At 47.5% G+C, this 17,274-nt stretch overlaps 1 protein-coding gene across 1 annotated transcript in view; it reads right to left on the bottom strand.

Annotated features, from left to right (window-relative positions):
• LOC141052977 (uncharacterized) overlaps positions 1 to 17,274 on the bottom strand; it is a 137,755-nt gene that overhangs the window by 20,582 nt on the left and 99,899 nt on the right. The window contains 6 exon segments of the mRNA XM_073550305.1: positions 398 to 482; positions 683 to 780; positions 864 to 987; positions 1,070 to 1,249; positions 1,379 to 1,457; positions 4,303 to 4,376. Of these exon segments, the coding sequence (XP_073406406.1) occupies positions 398 to 482; positions 683 to 780; positions 864 to 987; positions 1,070 to 1,249; positions 1,379 to 1,457; positions 4,303 to 4,376 (640 nt within the window).

Below are 17,274 nucleotides of genomic sequence, written 5' to 3'. Positions count from 1 at the left end.
AGGCGCATCGCGACACATGCCGTAAAGCGGCATGCATTCGCGATGTGCCGTCATTTAGTGACGGAGCCTCGGACGCGGGCTGCAGTGTCTGAGGCTCTGTCACCACTAGTGGTATAGCATAACACATATCACGTTATGCTATAGCATTAACGCAGCCCGTCAACACTATGCGTTGAACGGGCTGCCTTAACGCAGTATGAACCTGGCCTTAGCTCTATAGAAAGGCTTTCAATGCACAAAGAAATTGGAATATTTTAGAGTGGAGGAACATATAGGGATCAAACGGAAGAATGGTGATCACTTGATTGTGACTTGTTGGGACTACACCACCGATAAAGCAGTGAAAGCTGACGACTGAGAAGAATCTGTGATTCTGTATTTAGTGGTTACTACTCACCTGGACAGATATCTGTAGAAATCTCCTCTTTACTCCGCTTATCACTCCTAACAAATGTCTCTGTAGTGTGCGTCAGATCTTTACCCTGAAACAAATATTGTAAAAGTCAGGCAGATGGAGAAGTCACATCTATGATCAGCTCCAATCCTGCCATATCCACCTTTCTAATTACACAAAACATTACATAAAACATATAATACTGGTGGATAAAACAAAACTGAGCACAACACCTTCACAGCCGTCTACACATCACAGGGGAGATCTCATGACATCTTCTCCATCTACCTGATGATCCTGAGGAACATCGATTACTTCTTGCTTACAGTCCTGTGGAAGAAGAGGACGGGGACATCTCTCTGGTGTTGTCCTCTCACTGGGTAGTTCTGGAGGAAACACATACAGGGACTGAATTAATTCTTTACATACAGATAATTATAGGCCGTGTGTATTTAGTCCTGTCTATTACCTGGTGATGTGAGGGGCTGGGGAACCTCCATCATGATGTCCTTGTACAGATCTTTGTGTCCTTCTAAATACTCCCACTCCTCCATGGAGAAATAGACAGCAACATCCTGACACCTTATAGGAACCTGACACATAAAATGATACTGTCATCCCCCGATCCCTTCATAGCATTACTATATAATGTCCCAGCATTCCCAGCAGTGTCACCTCTCCAGTCAGCAGCTCAATCATCTTGTAGGTGAGTTCTAGGATCTTCTGGTCATTGATGTCCTCATGTATCAGGGGGTTAGGTGGAGGCCCTGTGATTGGGCTCAGGGGTCTTCCCCGTTCCTCAGACACAGGGGCCTGACAGCGCTCACTAGAGGTCTTCTTCACTACTGTGTAATCCTGGTTATGGAGAGACACATTAATAAATCTCACTACAGACATTTCCAGAGTCCTCACCTCTCCAGTTCTGTCCATCTGTTATTCCCATAGATAAGAATGATGTAATGTGACGTCATCAGAATCTCTCACCTCTCCAGTAAGCCGGAAGAGGATCTCTAGGTTAAGTTCTAACAGCCTCTCCGCCATTGCGTTCTTGTCCATATCGAACCTTGATGGGTAAATCAGAAAAAATGTCTTAATATAGAAGATCATATTGAGAGGATCCAATTTCATAGGGACCCTGATGTGACGAAGGTGAGACTGATGTAACATCATCAAAGAATCCCCAAAATCCCATGTAATAATTAGAGATGAGCGAATATCTTCGGTTCCCTCCTTCGCTCATCTCTAGTAATAATACAATTACTGGATATAATAAAGGAAACATATGAGATGATATAACATGTAGGTGTTGTAATCTCTAGTCTTGTATAGACTGGAACATAAGTTGAATTGCTGAACAAGTCATCTACTGCATTCTCCCAATCACTAGTTATGACGGCCATTGCTTCGGCAATCAATTGGTCATAGGTATGTCAAATTTGTTGGGACTGACCAGGAAATACAGAGACTGGTGGAGGACTCAAGCAGTGGTGGCACAAGAATCATTCATGTGTTACTATCTTTACTCTTAGAACATTCTCTTTTTTCCTGACATCTACTAATGAATCCTATATACTCACACATCAAACATAAAAAAAAAAAGAAATAGACATGAGCCCACAGCTATTCAGAAAGCACCTAAATCTTTATTAGGTAAAAGTCTAGGATCAAAAGATGAATATATCAGTTTAAACGGCGTCATGCATAGCCCAAACGCATGTTATATCAAAGAAATATTACCACTATCATGAAGTACAATATGTCACGAGAAAACAACGTCAGAATCACCGGGATCCATGGAAGCGTTCCAGAGTTATGACCTCATAAAGGGACAGTGGTCAGAATGGTAAAAATTGGCCTGGGAATTAAGTACCAAATTGGCTCCGTCACTAAGGAGTTAAGAGCAATGGTACCAAATATTACAGAAATGTATGTAAACTTTTGATTTTGTAGTAAGCAATAAAAATGCCTTAAAAAATTCTCTCACTCATTATTCTGGTATTTGGCAAATATTAATAATTATGATAATCTTAATTGACCTAAAACGGGAAAGGTTTATTCTGATTTCATGTCAGATATTGAGAAAAACACGCAGATGTGTCTTTTTATATAGTGTATGGAAACTTCTATTTTCAACTGTATCTTCCATTGCTGGGTCTCTACAGTTGGGTAATATATATAGTAACATAGTTTTGAAGGCTGAAGGAAGACCTTATGTCCATCTAGTTCAGTTTTAGTGCAGCTGTTCTGCATTGTTGATCCTGGGGAAGGCAAAAAACCCACAGAGTAGAAGCCTATTTTCTCCATAGGAAAAAAATTCCTTCCCCTAAGCTGGGTCAACCATCTACCTATAATATTCAGTTATTCGTAACCTTCTATACTGTTACTCACAAGAAAAGCATCCATTCCTTTCTTAAATTCATTCAGTGAGTTGGCCATCACCACTTCCTCAGGAAGAGAATTCCAGAGCCTCACTGCTCTTACCGTGAAGAACCCTCTTCTATGCTGGTGCAGAAATTGTCTTTCCTCCAAACGAAGAGAATGCCCCCTTGTTCTTGTCACAGTCCTTGGTACAAACAGTTCATTGGAGAGATCTCTGTATTACCCTCTGATATACTTGTACATATATATTAGGTCTCCCCTAAGTCTTCTCTTTTCTAGAGTAAATAGACCTAATTTTGATAACCTTTCTGGGTATTGTAGTGAACCAACTCCATTTATCATTTTAGTAGCCCGCCTTTGAACCCTTTCAAGTTCAGTAATGTCTTTCTTGAGCACCGGCGTCCAAAATTGCACAGAATACTCCAAGTGTGGTCTGACGAGTGATTTGCACAGAGGGAGAATTATGTTTTCATCTCGTGTCCCCAGACCTCTTCTAATGCATCCCATGGTCCTGATCCTGCTCAGCCCTTATTGATATTGAGGTCATTTCTGACACATGGTAAGGTTTTAATACTAGAGCTTAGTACTGTCTTGATTGGCTACACCTTGGGGCTGATGGGAGGGCTTTTATGCTTTTTTTTTAATCAAAAACCGAGTGTACTAAGTACCCTGTTATTTACATGCACTTTTGCTTTTTACTTATAGTAGGGTATATGTTCATTTAGAGTCTCTCTTAGGTTTTGTCTGTGTAATGGCCGGTGTGAACAAGCTACTACACATTCCATATTTACCAACTTAGGGCTCATACTCACTTGCGAGAGACTCACATGATTCTTGTGCGAGTCTCTCGCTTGAAAACCTGGCACTGCCGCTGGCACTCGGACCGGAGCGTGCGGCTGCATAGAAATACATGTAGCAGCACGCTCTTTCCCCAGTGCCGGCGGCAGTGCCAGGTTTTCAAGCGAGAGACTCGCACAAGAATCATGGGAGTCTCTCGCAAGTGAGTATGAGCCCTTATACTCCAGTTCATTTGTTTTGGTTTTCCTCTTCTGGGATTATCGGTCCCCAGAATGTCTCCATTCCATGTACAGCTCACACCGCAGATAACAGCCCCTCATACATCTATAGCACCAGCCCGGGACCACATCTCCAGACCTGGGAACCTGACCCAGGAGGTCAGTGCTGTGTCCCGGGGTCATCTGTATCTGTACCAGGAGTGGGGGAAGGGAGGGTTTATTTATTAGGAGGAGGGGGGACATATTGTGGGGGCAACTTGTACTATCATAAGTGGCATCAAAAAAGGACTAAAATAGTCTCAGCGCTGAAGGGGTTACTGCCCCCTGTGCCCAGTAATGAAGGGGTTACTGCCCCCTGTGCCCAGTAATGAAGGGGTTACTGCCCCCTGTGCCCAGTAATGAAGGGGTTACTGCCCCCTGTGCCCAGTAAGGAAGGGGTTACTGCCCCCTGTGCCCAGTAATGGAGGGGTTACTGCCCCCTGTGCCCAGTAATGGGGAATCTCCAGCACCTACCTCCACCTGCAGAGCCGCACTCCACATATATGGCTGCTCTGTGCGCACAGGACCTGGGATGAGGTCACAGGAGGGGAGGAGTCAGGGGTCACATGATCAGGGCCCTCAGTGTATGCAGGATTCTGCTGTGCTGGTTGTCATGGTGCTGGATGAGGGGAAGTTTCTGTGTGGGGTCAGGAGGGGTTTACAGGGGGGATGTAGCAGAGCCGCGTGTGTACGAGGCGTACGGAGCGGAGCCGCGTGTGTACGAGGCGTACGGAGCGGAGCCGCGTGTGTACGAGGCGTACGGAGCGGAGCCGCGTGTGTACGAGGCGTACGGAGCGGAGCCGCGTGTGTACGAGGCGTACGGAGCGGAGCCGCGTGTGTACGAGGCGTACGGAGCGGAGCCGCGTGTGTACGAGGCGTACGGAGCGGAGCTGCGTGTGTACGAGGCGTACGGAGCGGAGCCGCGTGTGTACGAGGCGTACGGAGCGGAGCCGCGTGTGTACGAGGTGTACGGAGCGGAGCCGCGTGTGTACGAGGTGTACGGAGCAGAACCGCGTGTGTGCGAGGTGTACGGAGCGGAGCCGCGTGTGTACGAGGTGTACGGAGCGGAGCCGCGTGTGTACGAGGTGTACGGAGCGGAGCCGTGTGTGTACGAGGTGTACGGAGCGGAGCCGTGTGTGTGCGCGAGGTGTACGGAGCGGAGCCGTGTGTGTGCGAGGTGTACGGAGCGGAACCGTGTGTGTAGGAGGTGTACAGAGCAGAGCCGCGTGTGTACGAGGTGTACGAAGCGGAGCCATGTGTGTACGAGGTGTACGGAGCGGAACCGCGTGTGTAGGAGGTGTACAGAGCGGAGCCGCGTGTGTACGAGGTGTACGAAGCGGAGCCGTGTGTGTACGAGATGTACGGAGCGGAGCCGTGTGTGTACGAGGTGTACGAAGCGGAGCCGCGTGTGTACGGGGCGGAGCCGCGTGTGTACGAGGTGTACGGAGAGGAGCCGTGTGTGTACGAGGTGTACGGAGAGGAGCCGTGTGTGTACGAGGTGTACGCAGCGGAGCCGTGTGTGTACGAGGTGTACGGAGCGGAGCCGTGTGTACGAGGTGTACGGAGCGGAGCCGTGTGTGTACGAGGTGTACGGAGCGGAGCCATGTGTGTACGAGGTGTACGGAGCGGAACCGTGTGTGTAGGAGGTGTACAGAGCGAAGCCGCGTGTGTACGAGGTGTACGAAGCGGAGCCGCGTGTGTACGAGGTGTACGGAGAGGAGCCGTGTGTGTACGAGGTGTACGAAGCGGAGCCGCGTGTGTACGGGGCGGAGCCGCGTGTGTACGAGGTGTACGGAGAGGAGCCGTGTGTGTACGAGGTGTACGGAGAGGAGCCGTGTGTGTACGAGGTGTACGGAGAGGAGCCGTGTGTGTACGAGGTGTACGGAGCGGAGCCGTGTGTGTACGAGGTGTACGGAGCGGAGCCGTGTGTGTACGAGGTGTACGGAGTGGAGCCGTGTGTGTACAAGTTGTACGGAGCGGAGCCGTGTGTGTACAAGGTGTACGGAGCGGAGCAGTGTGTACGAGGTGTACGGAGCAGAGCCGCGTGTGTACGAGGTGTGCAGAGCGAAGCAGTGTGTGTACGAGGTGTACGGAGCAGAGCCGCGTGTGTACGAGGTGTGCAGAGCGGAGACCACTGCAGAATGAATTAATTCATCTCTGCGCAGGCGCCCCCCGGCTGACCGGAGATGAACTAATAAGCGTGGGAAAGTTTCTGAACCTTTTCCCACGCTGTCAGTTTACCTCCAGTCAGCCAGGGACTCCGCGCAGCCTCAGTGACGTCAGTGGTAGTAATCTAATTATTAGTCACAGACATATAAAAAACTAAATGAAATGAAATGGTTTACTGTATGTAAACCATGCGTCATTTCATGTCGGGTTTTGTAATGATTTTACAGAAGCCGGCAAATGATTTAGCGGCTATTAGGACACCAGTGCGTATTTCTCGCAAGTCACACTTGTGGTCCATGTGTAATTTGTTCTTGCATTTGCGAGTCTCGGCCGAGAATCGCTGACAATCGCAGCTTGCTTCGATTTTCTCAGCCCATTTAAAACGGCAAGTATGGGGTTAATCTACAGGTTCAAAACCATTCTGACATGGTATAGCGCCCACCCAGAGAGCCCCACTGCTGGGAGGAAATGAATTTCATTCCCCACCCAGTAGCCTCACACTTTCTGTCATAGGGAAGGCGCTGACGTAGTTTGTCATCATTGTGTGCAGAGAGTGGTGGCTATAACCGCTTCCCTCCACACACTGACAGGTCAGCTGTAAAGAAAGATCCAAAGATAACAGCCCCTCATACATCATAAAGTGGGGAAAATAAGTATTTGATACACAGCCGATTTGCACGTTTTCCCACCTACAAAGAATGGAAGGGACTGTAATTTTATCACAGGTACACTTCACCTGACATAGACAGAATCTAAAAATGAAAATCCAGAAAATCACATTCTATGATTTTTACATAATCAATTTGAATTTAATTTCATGAAATCACTGTTTGATACAAAGGAAAAACAGAACTAAATATTTGGTACAGAAACCTCTGTTTACAATTACAGAAGTCAGACATTTTCTGTAGTTCTTGACCAAGTTTGCACACACTGTAGCAGGGATTTTGGCCCAATCCTCCATACAGATCTCCAGATTTTTCAGGTTTCGGGGTTGTCGTTGGGCAACATGGAGTTTCAACTCCTATCAAAAGATTTTCTATTGGGTTCAGGTCTAAAGACTGGCTAGGCCACGCCAGGACCTATTCTTACGTCAGGTATGTTCATCCACCCAGCTCTCCTGCTATCTATGAAGAGCACATGGTACATCACCCAGCTTTGCATATAGACTTGCCTCTGCACCTAGCATTCACATGGTATGTTCATCCACCCAGCTCTCCTGCTGTCTGTCTATGAAGAGCACATAGTACATCACCCAGCTTTGCACATAGACTTGCCTCTGCACCTAGCATTCACATGGTATGCCTTTCAGCTAACCCCAGCTTACCCCAGTGTTATTTATGACCTTGTTTACTCTGGCTTGATCATATGCATCTGGTCCACTCTTAATTGTCTGGCCAAGATGAGCAGAGACCACGCCACTCTGCTTCACACCTGACTTCACTTAGTTGTACATATATTGCATAGCTCAAGTCTGCATATACTTCATTCTGCAGTGTGATTCCTATAAGTGTGTCCTAGAAGTCTGAAGATAAATTTTAGAATTAAAACCAGAATTGGAACTGAAGGTAACTGTACACAGTCACTGTAAACAATGTTTCTGTTTGTTTTCACTTTCACCCCTATAATCCTTCACTTTCTGCTAATTCCCCTAATCCCTACTCCTAGTAAGGAACTGTTCATCTCTTCTTCAGTCTTCCCCATCCACCTCATCTCCTCCTCAAAACTGTTCCTTAACATACAATCCTCCGTCTCCAAACACAGACAGCCCCCTCATGCCCTCTCCTGCTCCCACCTGCTAACACTTTAGAATCATAGAATCATAGAGTTGGAAGGGACCTCCTGGGCCATCTGGTCCAACCCCCTGCTCAAAGCAGGATTCGCTAAATAATCCCAGTCAGATGTCTGTCCAGCCTCTGTTTGAAGACTTCCATTGAAGGAGAACTCACAACTTCTCTTGGCAGCCTGTTCCACTCATTGATCACTCTAACTGTCAAAAAGTTTTTTCTAATATCTAATCTGTGTCTCCTCCCATTCAGTTTCATCCCATTGCTTCTAGTCTTTCCTTGTGCAAATGAGAATAACGATAATCCTTCTACAATGTGACAGCCCTTTAGATATTTGTAGACAGCTATTAAGTCTCCTCTCAGTCTTCTCTTTTGCAAACTAAACATTCCCAAATCCTGCAACCTTTCCTCATAACACAGGGTTTGCAGACCGGTCACCATTGTGGTCGCTCTTTTCTGAACTCGCTCCAGTTTGTCGATGTCTTTTTTAAAATGTGGTGCCCAAAACTGGACACAATATTCCAGATGAGGTCTGACCAAAGAGGAGTAGAGGGCAATAATGACTTCACGTGATCTAGACTGTATGCTTCTGTTAATACATCCTAGAATTGCAATTGCCTTTTTTGCTGCTGCATCACACTGTTGACTCATATTCAGTCTGTGATCTATTAGTATACCCAAGTCTTTTTCACATGTGCTGTTGCTTAGCCCTATTCCTCCCATTCTGTATATGCTTTTTTCATTTTTATTGCCCAGATGTAGTACTTTGCATTTTTCCCTGTTAAAAACCATTCTGTTAGTTGCTGCGCACTGCTCCAGTTTATTTATATCTTTTTGAATCCTCTCTCTCTCTTCTCTAGTATTAGCTATCCCACCTAGCTTTGTGTCATCAGCAAATTTAATCAGTTTACCCTCAATTCCTTCATCTAAATCGTTGATAAAGATGTTGAATAATACAGGGCCCAGGACAGAGCCCTGTGGTACCCCACTTGAGACATTCTTCCAACTGGATGTGCAGCCATTTACGACCACTCTTTGGGTCCGATCACTAAGCCAGTTATGAATCCACCTAACAGTTGCCTTGTCCAATCCATACTTCATCATTTTTTCAATAAGGATTGTATGAGATACTTTGTCAAATGCTTTGCTGAAGTCAAGATATACTATATCTACAGCATTTCCTTGATCCACCCAATCAGTGATTCCATCATAGAAGGAAATTAAGTTAGTCTGACATGACTTATTAGTTACAAACCCATGCTGACTCTGTTTAATCACTTCATTCTTATCTAGGTACTGACATACATGTTGTTTAATAATTTGTTCAAAGAACTTTCCTGGTATAGAAGTCAGGCTCACCGGCCTATAGTTGCCTGGGTCCACCTTCTTCCCCTTTTTGAAGATAGGAACAACATTTGCTCTTCTCCAGTCTTCTGGGACTTCTCCTGTTCTCCAAGAATTTTCAAAGATTATGGAGAGGGGTTCAAAAATTTCTTCTGCTATCTCCTTCAGTACTCTGGGGTGTAATTCATCTGGACCTGGAGACTTGAATTCATTTAGGTTAGCTAAGTGTTTCCTCACTATCTTTCTGTTTATAGATATCCTGGATTCTTCTATTCCCTTAATAGGACAGTGAAGAACAGTTGAGGTTACATTTCCTTTCTGAGAGAAAACAGATGCAAAATAGGAATTTAAAAGTTCGGCCTTCTCAACATCCTGTCTTACTATTTCATCATTTTCATCCTGTAAAAATCCTATAGCATCTTTGACTTTTCTTTTACTTTTGACATATCCCCAAAATCCTTTATGATTGCTTTTGACATCTCTTGCAAGCCTCAATTCATTGTCAGCTTTAGATAATCTGATTTGTGCCCTGCAGGTTCTGCAGACAGCATTATATTCTTCTTTAGATATGCCTCCCTCTTTCCATTTTATAAACATTTCTTTCTTCCTTTTTAGCATGTGCTTAAGTTCTGTGTTCATCCATCCTGGTTTCCTTAAATGCTTCCTATTCTTCCCTCTTTTCGGAATTGTTAACAATTGTGCTTTGAGAATTTCATTTTTCAAGATTTCCCATCCTTCCACTTTCTCTGCTCCTTCTCACTGCTGGTGATATCTCTCCAAATCCTGGACCTCCTCACCACATTCCCACAGTCATTTCTACCTCCCATCCACGCTCTATCACAACCTTCCGTAACCACTCCAACCTTATACCCATCCACCCAGCCCCCGCTTCCCCAGTCCCACTAACAGGAGCTCTGTGGAACGCTCGCTCTGTCTGCAACAAGCTTTCCTACATCCATGATCTTTTTGTTACTACCAAACTTTCCTTCCTCGCCATCACCGAAACCTGGCTCACCCCTTCTGACACAGCCTCTCCTGCTGCACTTTCATATGGTGGCTTCCACCTTTCTCACACCCCCCGCCTCAGCAGCAAACATGGCGGAGGAGTTGGTTTTCTCCTGTCAGATACCAGCTCCTTGACCCCAATCCCACTGCCACCCTCTGTTACCCTCCCTTCCTTTGAGGTGCACTGTGTGCGCATCTACTCCCCCTCCAACCTCCAACTGGCTGTCATCTACCGCCCCCCAGGGCCAGCCACCACCTTCTTTGACCACTTCACCACCTGGCTACTTCATTTCCTTTCCGCGGACATCCCTACTATCATCATGGGCGACTTCAACATCCCCATTGACACTTCCCTCTCAGCTGCCACTAAACTTCTAACTCTCACTTCCTCCTTCGGCCTCACTCAATGGTCTTCTACAGCCACCCACAAAGATCGCCACACACTGGACCTCATCTTCACCTGCCTCTGCTCCCTATCTAACCTCTCTAACTCACTTCTTCCTCTCTCTGACCACAACCTTCTCACATTCTCTTCCCTCTCCACTCCATATCTACAATTCCCACCCCACAAACTTTCACAGCCTCGCAGAAATCTTAAACACCTTGACCTACACTCATTCTCTGAATCCCTCCTCCCTCTCACAGATATAAGTTCCTTACACAATGCGGATGACGCTGCTGCATAACACCACAATAGCTGCAGCTTTGGAATCTGCTGCCCCACTTACACATACCAAAGCTCGCAAAATCAACAGACAGCCCTGGCACACCAGCCTGACCAAAGAACTGAGGCGAGCTTCCAGGGCTGCTGAGCGCAGAAGGAAAAGATCCCACTCCAAAGAGCACTTCATCGCATTCAAACAGTCCCTCACTACTTTCAAGACCACACTCGCCACAGCTAAACAAACCTACTTCTCATCTCTCATATCCTCCCTGTCTCACAACCCTAAACAGTTATTCAACACCTTCAATCCTCTCCTCCGTCCCCCAGCACCTCCTCCCTCCCCACTCATCTCAGCTGAAGACTTTGCCTCATTTTTCAAGCAGAAGATTGATAACATCAGAGACAGTTTTGGTCAACAACCCCCAGAGCCCTACCTCCCGACTTCCCAGCCCTCCACCTCCAAAACCAACTTCACCATCACAGAAGATCGACTCTCCACTCTACTCTCAAGATCACATCTCACCACCTGTGCACTTGACCCGATCCCATCCCACTTCATCCCAAACCTCACCACAGTCTTCATCCCAACCCTAACCCATCACTAACAACTGGTGTTTTCCCCTCAAGCTTTAAACATGCCTCCATCACACCTATCCTCAAAAAGCCCTCTCTTGACCCATCCTCTGTATCTAGCTATCGCCCTATATCACTTCTCCCCTATGCCTCCAAGCTACTGGAACAACACGAATACCTTGAACTGTCCTCCCATCTCTCTTCTTGCTCCCTCTTCGACAGCTTACAATCTGGCTTCCGGTCACACCACTCCACTGAAACTGCCCTTACTAAGGTCACCAATGACCTCTTAACTGCCAAGAGCAAGCGACACTACTCTGTCCTCCTCCTCCTGGACCTGTCGGCTACCTTTGACACAGTGGACCATTCCCTATTATTACAGACCCTCTCATCCCTTGGCATCACAGACTTGGCCCTATCCTGGATCTCATCATACCTAACAGACCGGACATTCAGCGTCTCCCACTCACACACCACCTCCTCACCTCGCCCCCTATCTGTCGGAGTCCCACAAGGTTCAGTCCTAGGACCCCTGCTCTTCTCCACTTACACCTTTGGCCTGGGACAGCTCATAGAATCTCATGGCTTTCAGTATCATCTCTATGCTGACGACACACAGATCTGTTATGATTGAGTCACCGTAGGAGGCAAAAATAGAAATGCTAGCTAAGTCCAGAAAACCAGAGAAGTTGGCAGCTATCGGATTGCAGACCCCTGAACCTATCAACACAACTAGCAGTAGCCGTGGGGGGCTCCTACGATGCCCTAGGCCCCTCGATCACAGCCGGAGGACTACATAGCCTAAAGACAGAAAGGGAAATCTAAACTGCCCCAGAGCAGACCCCAAAGCAAAAGGCAGCCCCCCACATATAATGACGGTGAAGCAAGAAGAAAGAAAAAAACACAGACAGAAAGATAGACTGAGCAAAGATGGGGCCCACGCTAGCTTAGATAGGAAAGGACAGGAAGGCTGCTGTCTGCAATCCGTGAAAAACCCTATGAAAATAAGAGCCAACAAACTGACAGTAAAAAAGGCCCTGAAGACGCTAGGCTTCAAAAAAGCTATGTCAGTACTCAGGAATATTCTGAAGACAGAGCAACAGGCAAAAGGAGATTCAGCTCACCCCAGCAGGGAATGGCAGAATCCAGAAAAGCAAGGAAAACAAAACACTAATGCAAAAAGGCAAAGCAGAAATCTTAGCTTTAGATGAGCAGGAATCAGACTGGTTTCCTAGAAGTCCACAGAGAAATCACCCGCAGGCCAGAAGGGCGTCGGCAGCCTTATATCCAGTCATTACCTCCACTCAGCCAGTCATCATCATCAGCCCCAGGTGTTTGACAATCAGGCTCACTACCTTTCTTCACCAGAAGAGGGAGTTCCTCGGGCCTCAGTAGTGAAGGGGAAAATGAACTCACAACACAGATCTACATCTCTGGACCAGATATCACCTCCCTACTAACCAGAATCCCTCAATGTCTGTCCACTATTTCATCCTTCTTCTCCGCTAGATTTCTGAAACTTAACATGGACAAAACAGAATTCATCATCTTTCCCCCATCTCACGTGACCCCCCCAACGAACCTATCCATTAAAGTAAATGGCTGCCCACTCTCCCCAGTCCCACAAGCTCGCTGCCTCGGGGTAATCCTTGACGCTGATCTCTCCTTCAAACCACATATCCAAGCCCTTTCCACTTCCTGCCGACTTCAACTCAAAAATATTTCACGAATCCGTTCATTCCTCAACCAAAAATCTGCAAAAACCCTAGTCCATGCCCTCATTATCTCTCGCCTTGACTACTGCAACCTCCTGCTCTGTGGCCTCCCCTCGAACACTCTCGCACCCCTCCAATCTATTCTAAACTCTGCTGCCCGACTAATCAACCTGTCCCCCTGCTATTCCCCAGCTTCTCCCCTCTGTCAATCCCTTCACTGGCTCCCCATTGCCCAGAGACTCCAGTACAAAACCCTAACCATGACATACAAAGCCATCCACAACCTGTCTCCTCCATACATCTGTGATCTCGTCTCCCGGTACTTTCCTGCACGCAACCTCCGATCATCACAAGATCTCCTTCTCTACTCCCCTCTTATCTCCTCTTCCCACAATCGCATACAAGATTTCTCTCGCATCACCCCTACTCTGGAACTCTCTACCACAACATATCAGACTCTCACCTACCATCGAAACCTTCAAAAAGAACCTGAAGACCCACCTCTTCCGACAAGCCTATAACCTGCAGTAACCACCGATCGACCAAACCGCTGCACAACCAGCTCTACCCTCACCTACTGTATTCTCACCCATCCCTTGTAGATTGTGAGCCTTCGCAGGCAGGTCCTCTCTCCTCCTGTACCAGTTATGACTTGTATTGTTTAACATTATTGTACTTGTTTTTATTATGTATACCCCTCCTCACATGTAAAGCGCCATGAAATAAATGGCGCTATAACAATAAATAATAATAATAAATGGTTCTTATGCAGCCACTTGTTTGGCTACTGGCATTACTATGATTGGCCAGCTGCATAGCATCATCAGGTCTATATAAGACCCGGTGATACCATGTTTCCAGCATTGTATCTGAAAATAGTGTAGAGAGAGTTTCTGCTGCAGAAGTGACAGTATGTAATAGAGTTCCAGTGCAACAATAAACCAACAGCCCTTTATAGGGCTAATTCAAATAGATTCTATTCTATTATAGTGCTCTTTGCTGCAATTAGGGTAGGATTAGCTGATGGAGTAGGAATAGTGCTGCAACGTTAAACCGATTGGGGATTCTGCCTTCTGATCACCATGGCCAGTTGTGGGGCACACCTTCCCACTCCTCTGACAGGTCATGGGTATCTCTTTCCTATCATCCTGCCAGACTGTGGGACACACATTCCCCTCGCCCTGCCCGGTTGTGGGAAATAGAATCCCAACCCCCTAACAGGCTATGAATAAGACCTTCCCTGCCCCCCCTTTTCACCTGAGTCATGCTAATCATGGGGCAGCTTCCACCGGCCAAATCAGAGTCTGTCATCACACTGATCAGCTGCATGGGACCACTTACTTCATGGTCTCCATGCCTGCTCCCATTGCCCTTAGCACTTATGCTGGCTCCTTTTAGGGGTTCTTCAGCAATGTCACCCTACAGAGTAACATAGCCGAGTTCTCCTTTACCACAACACACACTTTCATTAGCCAGGACAGTCACATTATCAACTTTTGAAATGCATGACCTATCAGATCTAAGAGGGTTGTCAGAGTTCAGTCCCAGATCAATTCCCCATAACACATTTTCAGGGAGATTCTTGGACACCCCCGCTTCCCTTATCCACTTCCCCACACCCCAATCCAAGAAAATAAGGGACAGCGAACACCCAGGAATTAGCTCTTCCGGTAGCACAAACTCAGGGTGGAAGACGGTTCACTCTGCGTCAGTGTCCTTGAGCCCAACGGTAACAGTGTTGCCCACAGTGACCGGTTGCAAATTCTCACAGGCACTCCTAATCACCCCACCCACAAACAATAGCTGAACTAGGCCTCTGAACCTCAGGTGTGGGGTTAAACTTCTGGCTCACCAGGCAGACAAGGCTGATGTGACTAGTTCAGTTGCAGGTATAGCACCACTGAGAGTTAGATGCAGGCCGGGTGCTGGAAAATGGGGCAGAACCCCCTGAGGGTCGGCTTCAGGGGTAGTGGAGGTGGTTGTCAGCTTACCTCCTTTCCAGCTTTCGACAGCTGATTTCCGCACCTACGGTATATGATTGGCCTCATAAAGCAGCACAGAATGCAGACGCCTATCGGCCTCCATTGTCTCCCGATCCAGCACGAACTGTCACATCTTCACTAGGCAAAGCTGAAGAAACTAGACTTTCACTATCAGGTCTTTCAGGTCCTCGACAGTGGTGACTGAGAGTCTTTGGACCCATAGTTCAAAGTTGGTTCTGAACCTATCTACCACATCACTGTAGCTGTCATGTGATCCACGCTGGAGGGCTCAGAACTTTTTCCAGTACATTTCAGGAGTCAGCTAGTACTTTTTTATCAGAGCCTGTTTGATGGTCTTGTAGTCTTCATATTGGTCTTGAGGGAAAGAAGCAAACACCTCCAGAGCTTTTCCTCGAAGCCCAGGGTTAAATATTGGTCCCACTGGTCCTCAAGCAGCTGGTACTGCTGGCAGGCCATTTCCACCCCCACAAGTCCCGGTCCTTTATCATTACAAGAAAATGTTCAGGACCGGGTTTAAATCTGTTGGTATCTCTGGACTCACTCCTCGATGAAGAAGATCTCTGCATCTGGATATGGGCTAACGCCAGCTGGTACTGACGCTCTGATTGATGCTCAGCTCTCTCAGCCTCTCGGTACTGCTGAATCAGTTTCAGACGTCTCTCACAAACGCCTGCATCGAGTTGCTGCAAGGCCATCTTCAGTCGGGGGTCCACACTACCCTGGTTGCGGGTATGGCTGCATTCATAAGTGGGACCTCTGCAGCAGAATCATCTGTGCCTTGCCTTGCTTCCCCATCATCAGGGCTTGGGTGATGGACTGGCTCTGTGTCCCATTGCAACAGTTCAGCAATCATTTGGTGCCTGGTTTTGACCATGGATTCAATCTGTCTTGTTGTACAGAGGGCAATAAAAGTGTACTTGGACTACTGGTTATACCACGGCTCTCCAACTGCAGCCATCATTTCCAAATAAAAAATAGGACAGAAAAGCAAGAGAAAGTGGGGGAGGAGAATGTCTGAGGCAAGAGCAGACGCAGCGGTGGATGCCACCGCACCCCCCACAGTGCCGCAAGATGCAGGGGCCAGCGCAGCTGCGGCTCAAATGGCACCGCAGAATCCAACAGCCAGCGCTGCCTCCAGAGCACCGCAAGAATCAGTGCCCACCGCAGCAGTCCCCATAATGCCGCTGTCCATGCCCTATATACCGGGAGCGGCCTAGCTACCGCAGTACTCAGGGGAGTCACATACCCTGAGTGAGGTTAATGAGAGACTGTGCAGTTTGTTTGAGGTGTATCCTCTATCTGAAAACCAAAAAGTGAACATCCTTATTGGGCAGCTAACTGGTGCAGCACAGAGGGAAGTAAAAGCCTGGCAGGACACTGATAGAGAGACTGTTAAAAAGATTCTGACTAAGCTAAGAAGCACCTTTGACACCAGCACTGCAGCTGAAATAAAAATGAGATTCTTTGGGTGTAAGCAGAGAGTGCAGGACAGTATACGGGACTATGCTCTTAACCTGCAGGAGGCGCTGCGAGCCATCAAGCAGATTGACCCAGACAGTGTGAAAGATGGAGAAAGACTGTTAAAGGAGCAATTTATTGAGGGCTTCTTATCCAGTACCCACAGAGCACAGCTGCGCATCATAGCACTACAAAACCCTGACCTAGACTTTGCAGACTTCAAAGACAAGGCTATTCGGGTGCTGCATGAACCAAATGTCAGCTGTCCAGCGCCCCCTAGGCGTCCAGTGATCACATACCACCAAGAAGCAGCATCTTTCCCTCCCAGCCCTGTGGAGGCTGATGCACAGACTCTGGATAATGATCCATCTACAGAACTGCGCCTTCAGGTCCAAGAGCTGGCCAAAAGTATGGCAGCACTTGCCAAAACTGTGCAGTCCATGCAGGTGTCCTCAAATGAGAAGATCCAGCTGACCTCCAGTTCAGAGGATGTCCCATGGCTACGGAAAAAGAGGATCCCGCCACGCCGAGGGAGAGACAACGATCGCTATGACCAGAACGGACGTCCCATCTGTCGTCACTGCCACAAGGCAGGCCACATTGCAAGGTTCTGTTATTTAAACGAGCAACCCCTGGGGCAGAGGGCCAACCCCCAGGAGTAGGACCACAAGGCCCAAAGAACTGGCGAGCCAAGTATGTTGGAGGGCGACCGGTCCTCCCAGTGGTGA

The sequence above is a fragment of the Dendrobates tinctorius genome, unplaced genomic scaffold (assembly GCF_039654945.1).
Source record: "Dendrobates tinctorius isolate UK_male_01 unplaced genomic scaffold, ASM3965494v1 ptg000164l, whole genome shotgun sequence".
NCBI classification, from domain to species: domain Eukaryota; kingdom Metazoa; phylum Chordata; class Amphibia; order Anura; family Dendrobatidae; genus Dendrobates; species Dendrobates tinctorius.
The sequence above is the reverse complement of the archived record's forward strand: the minus strand, read 5'-3'. Positions and strand labels throughout refer to the sequence as shown.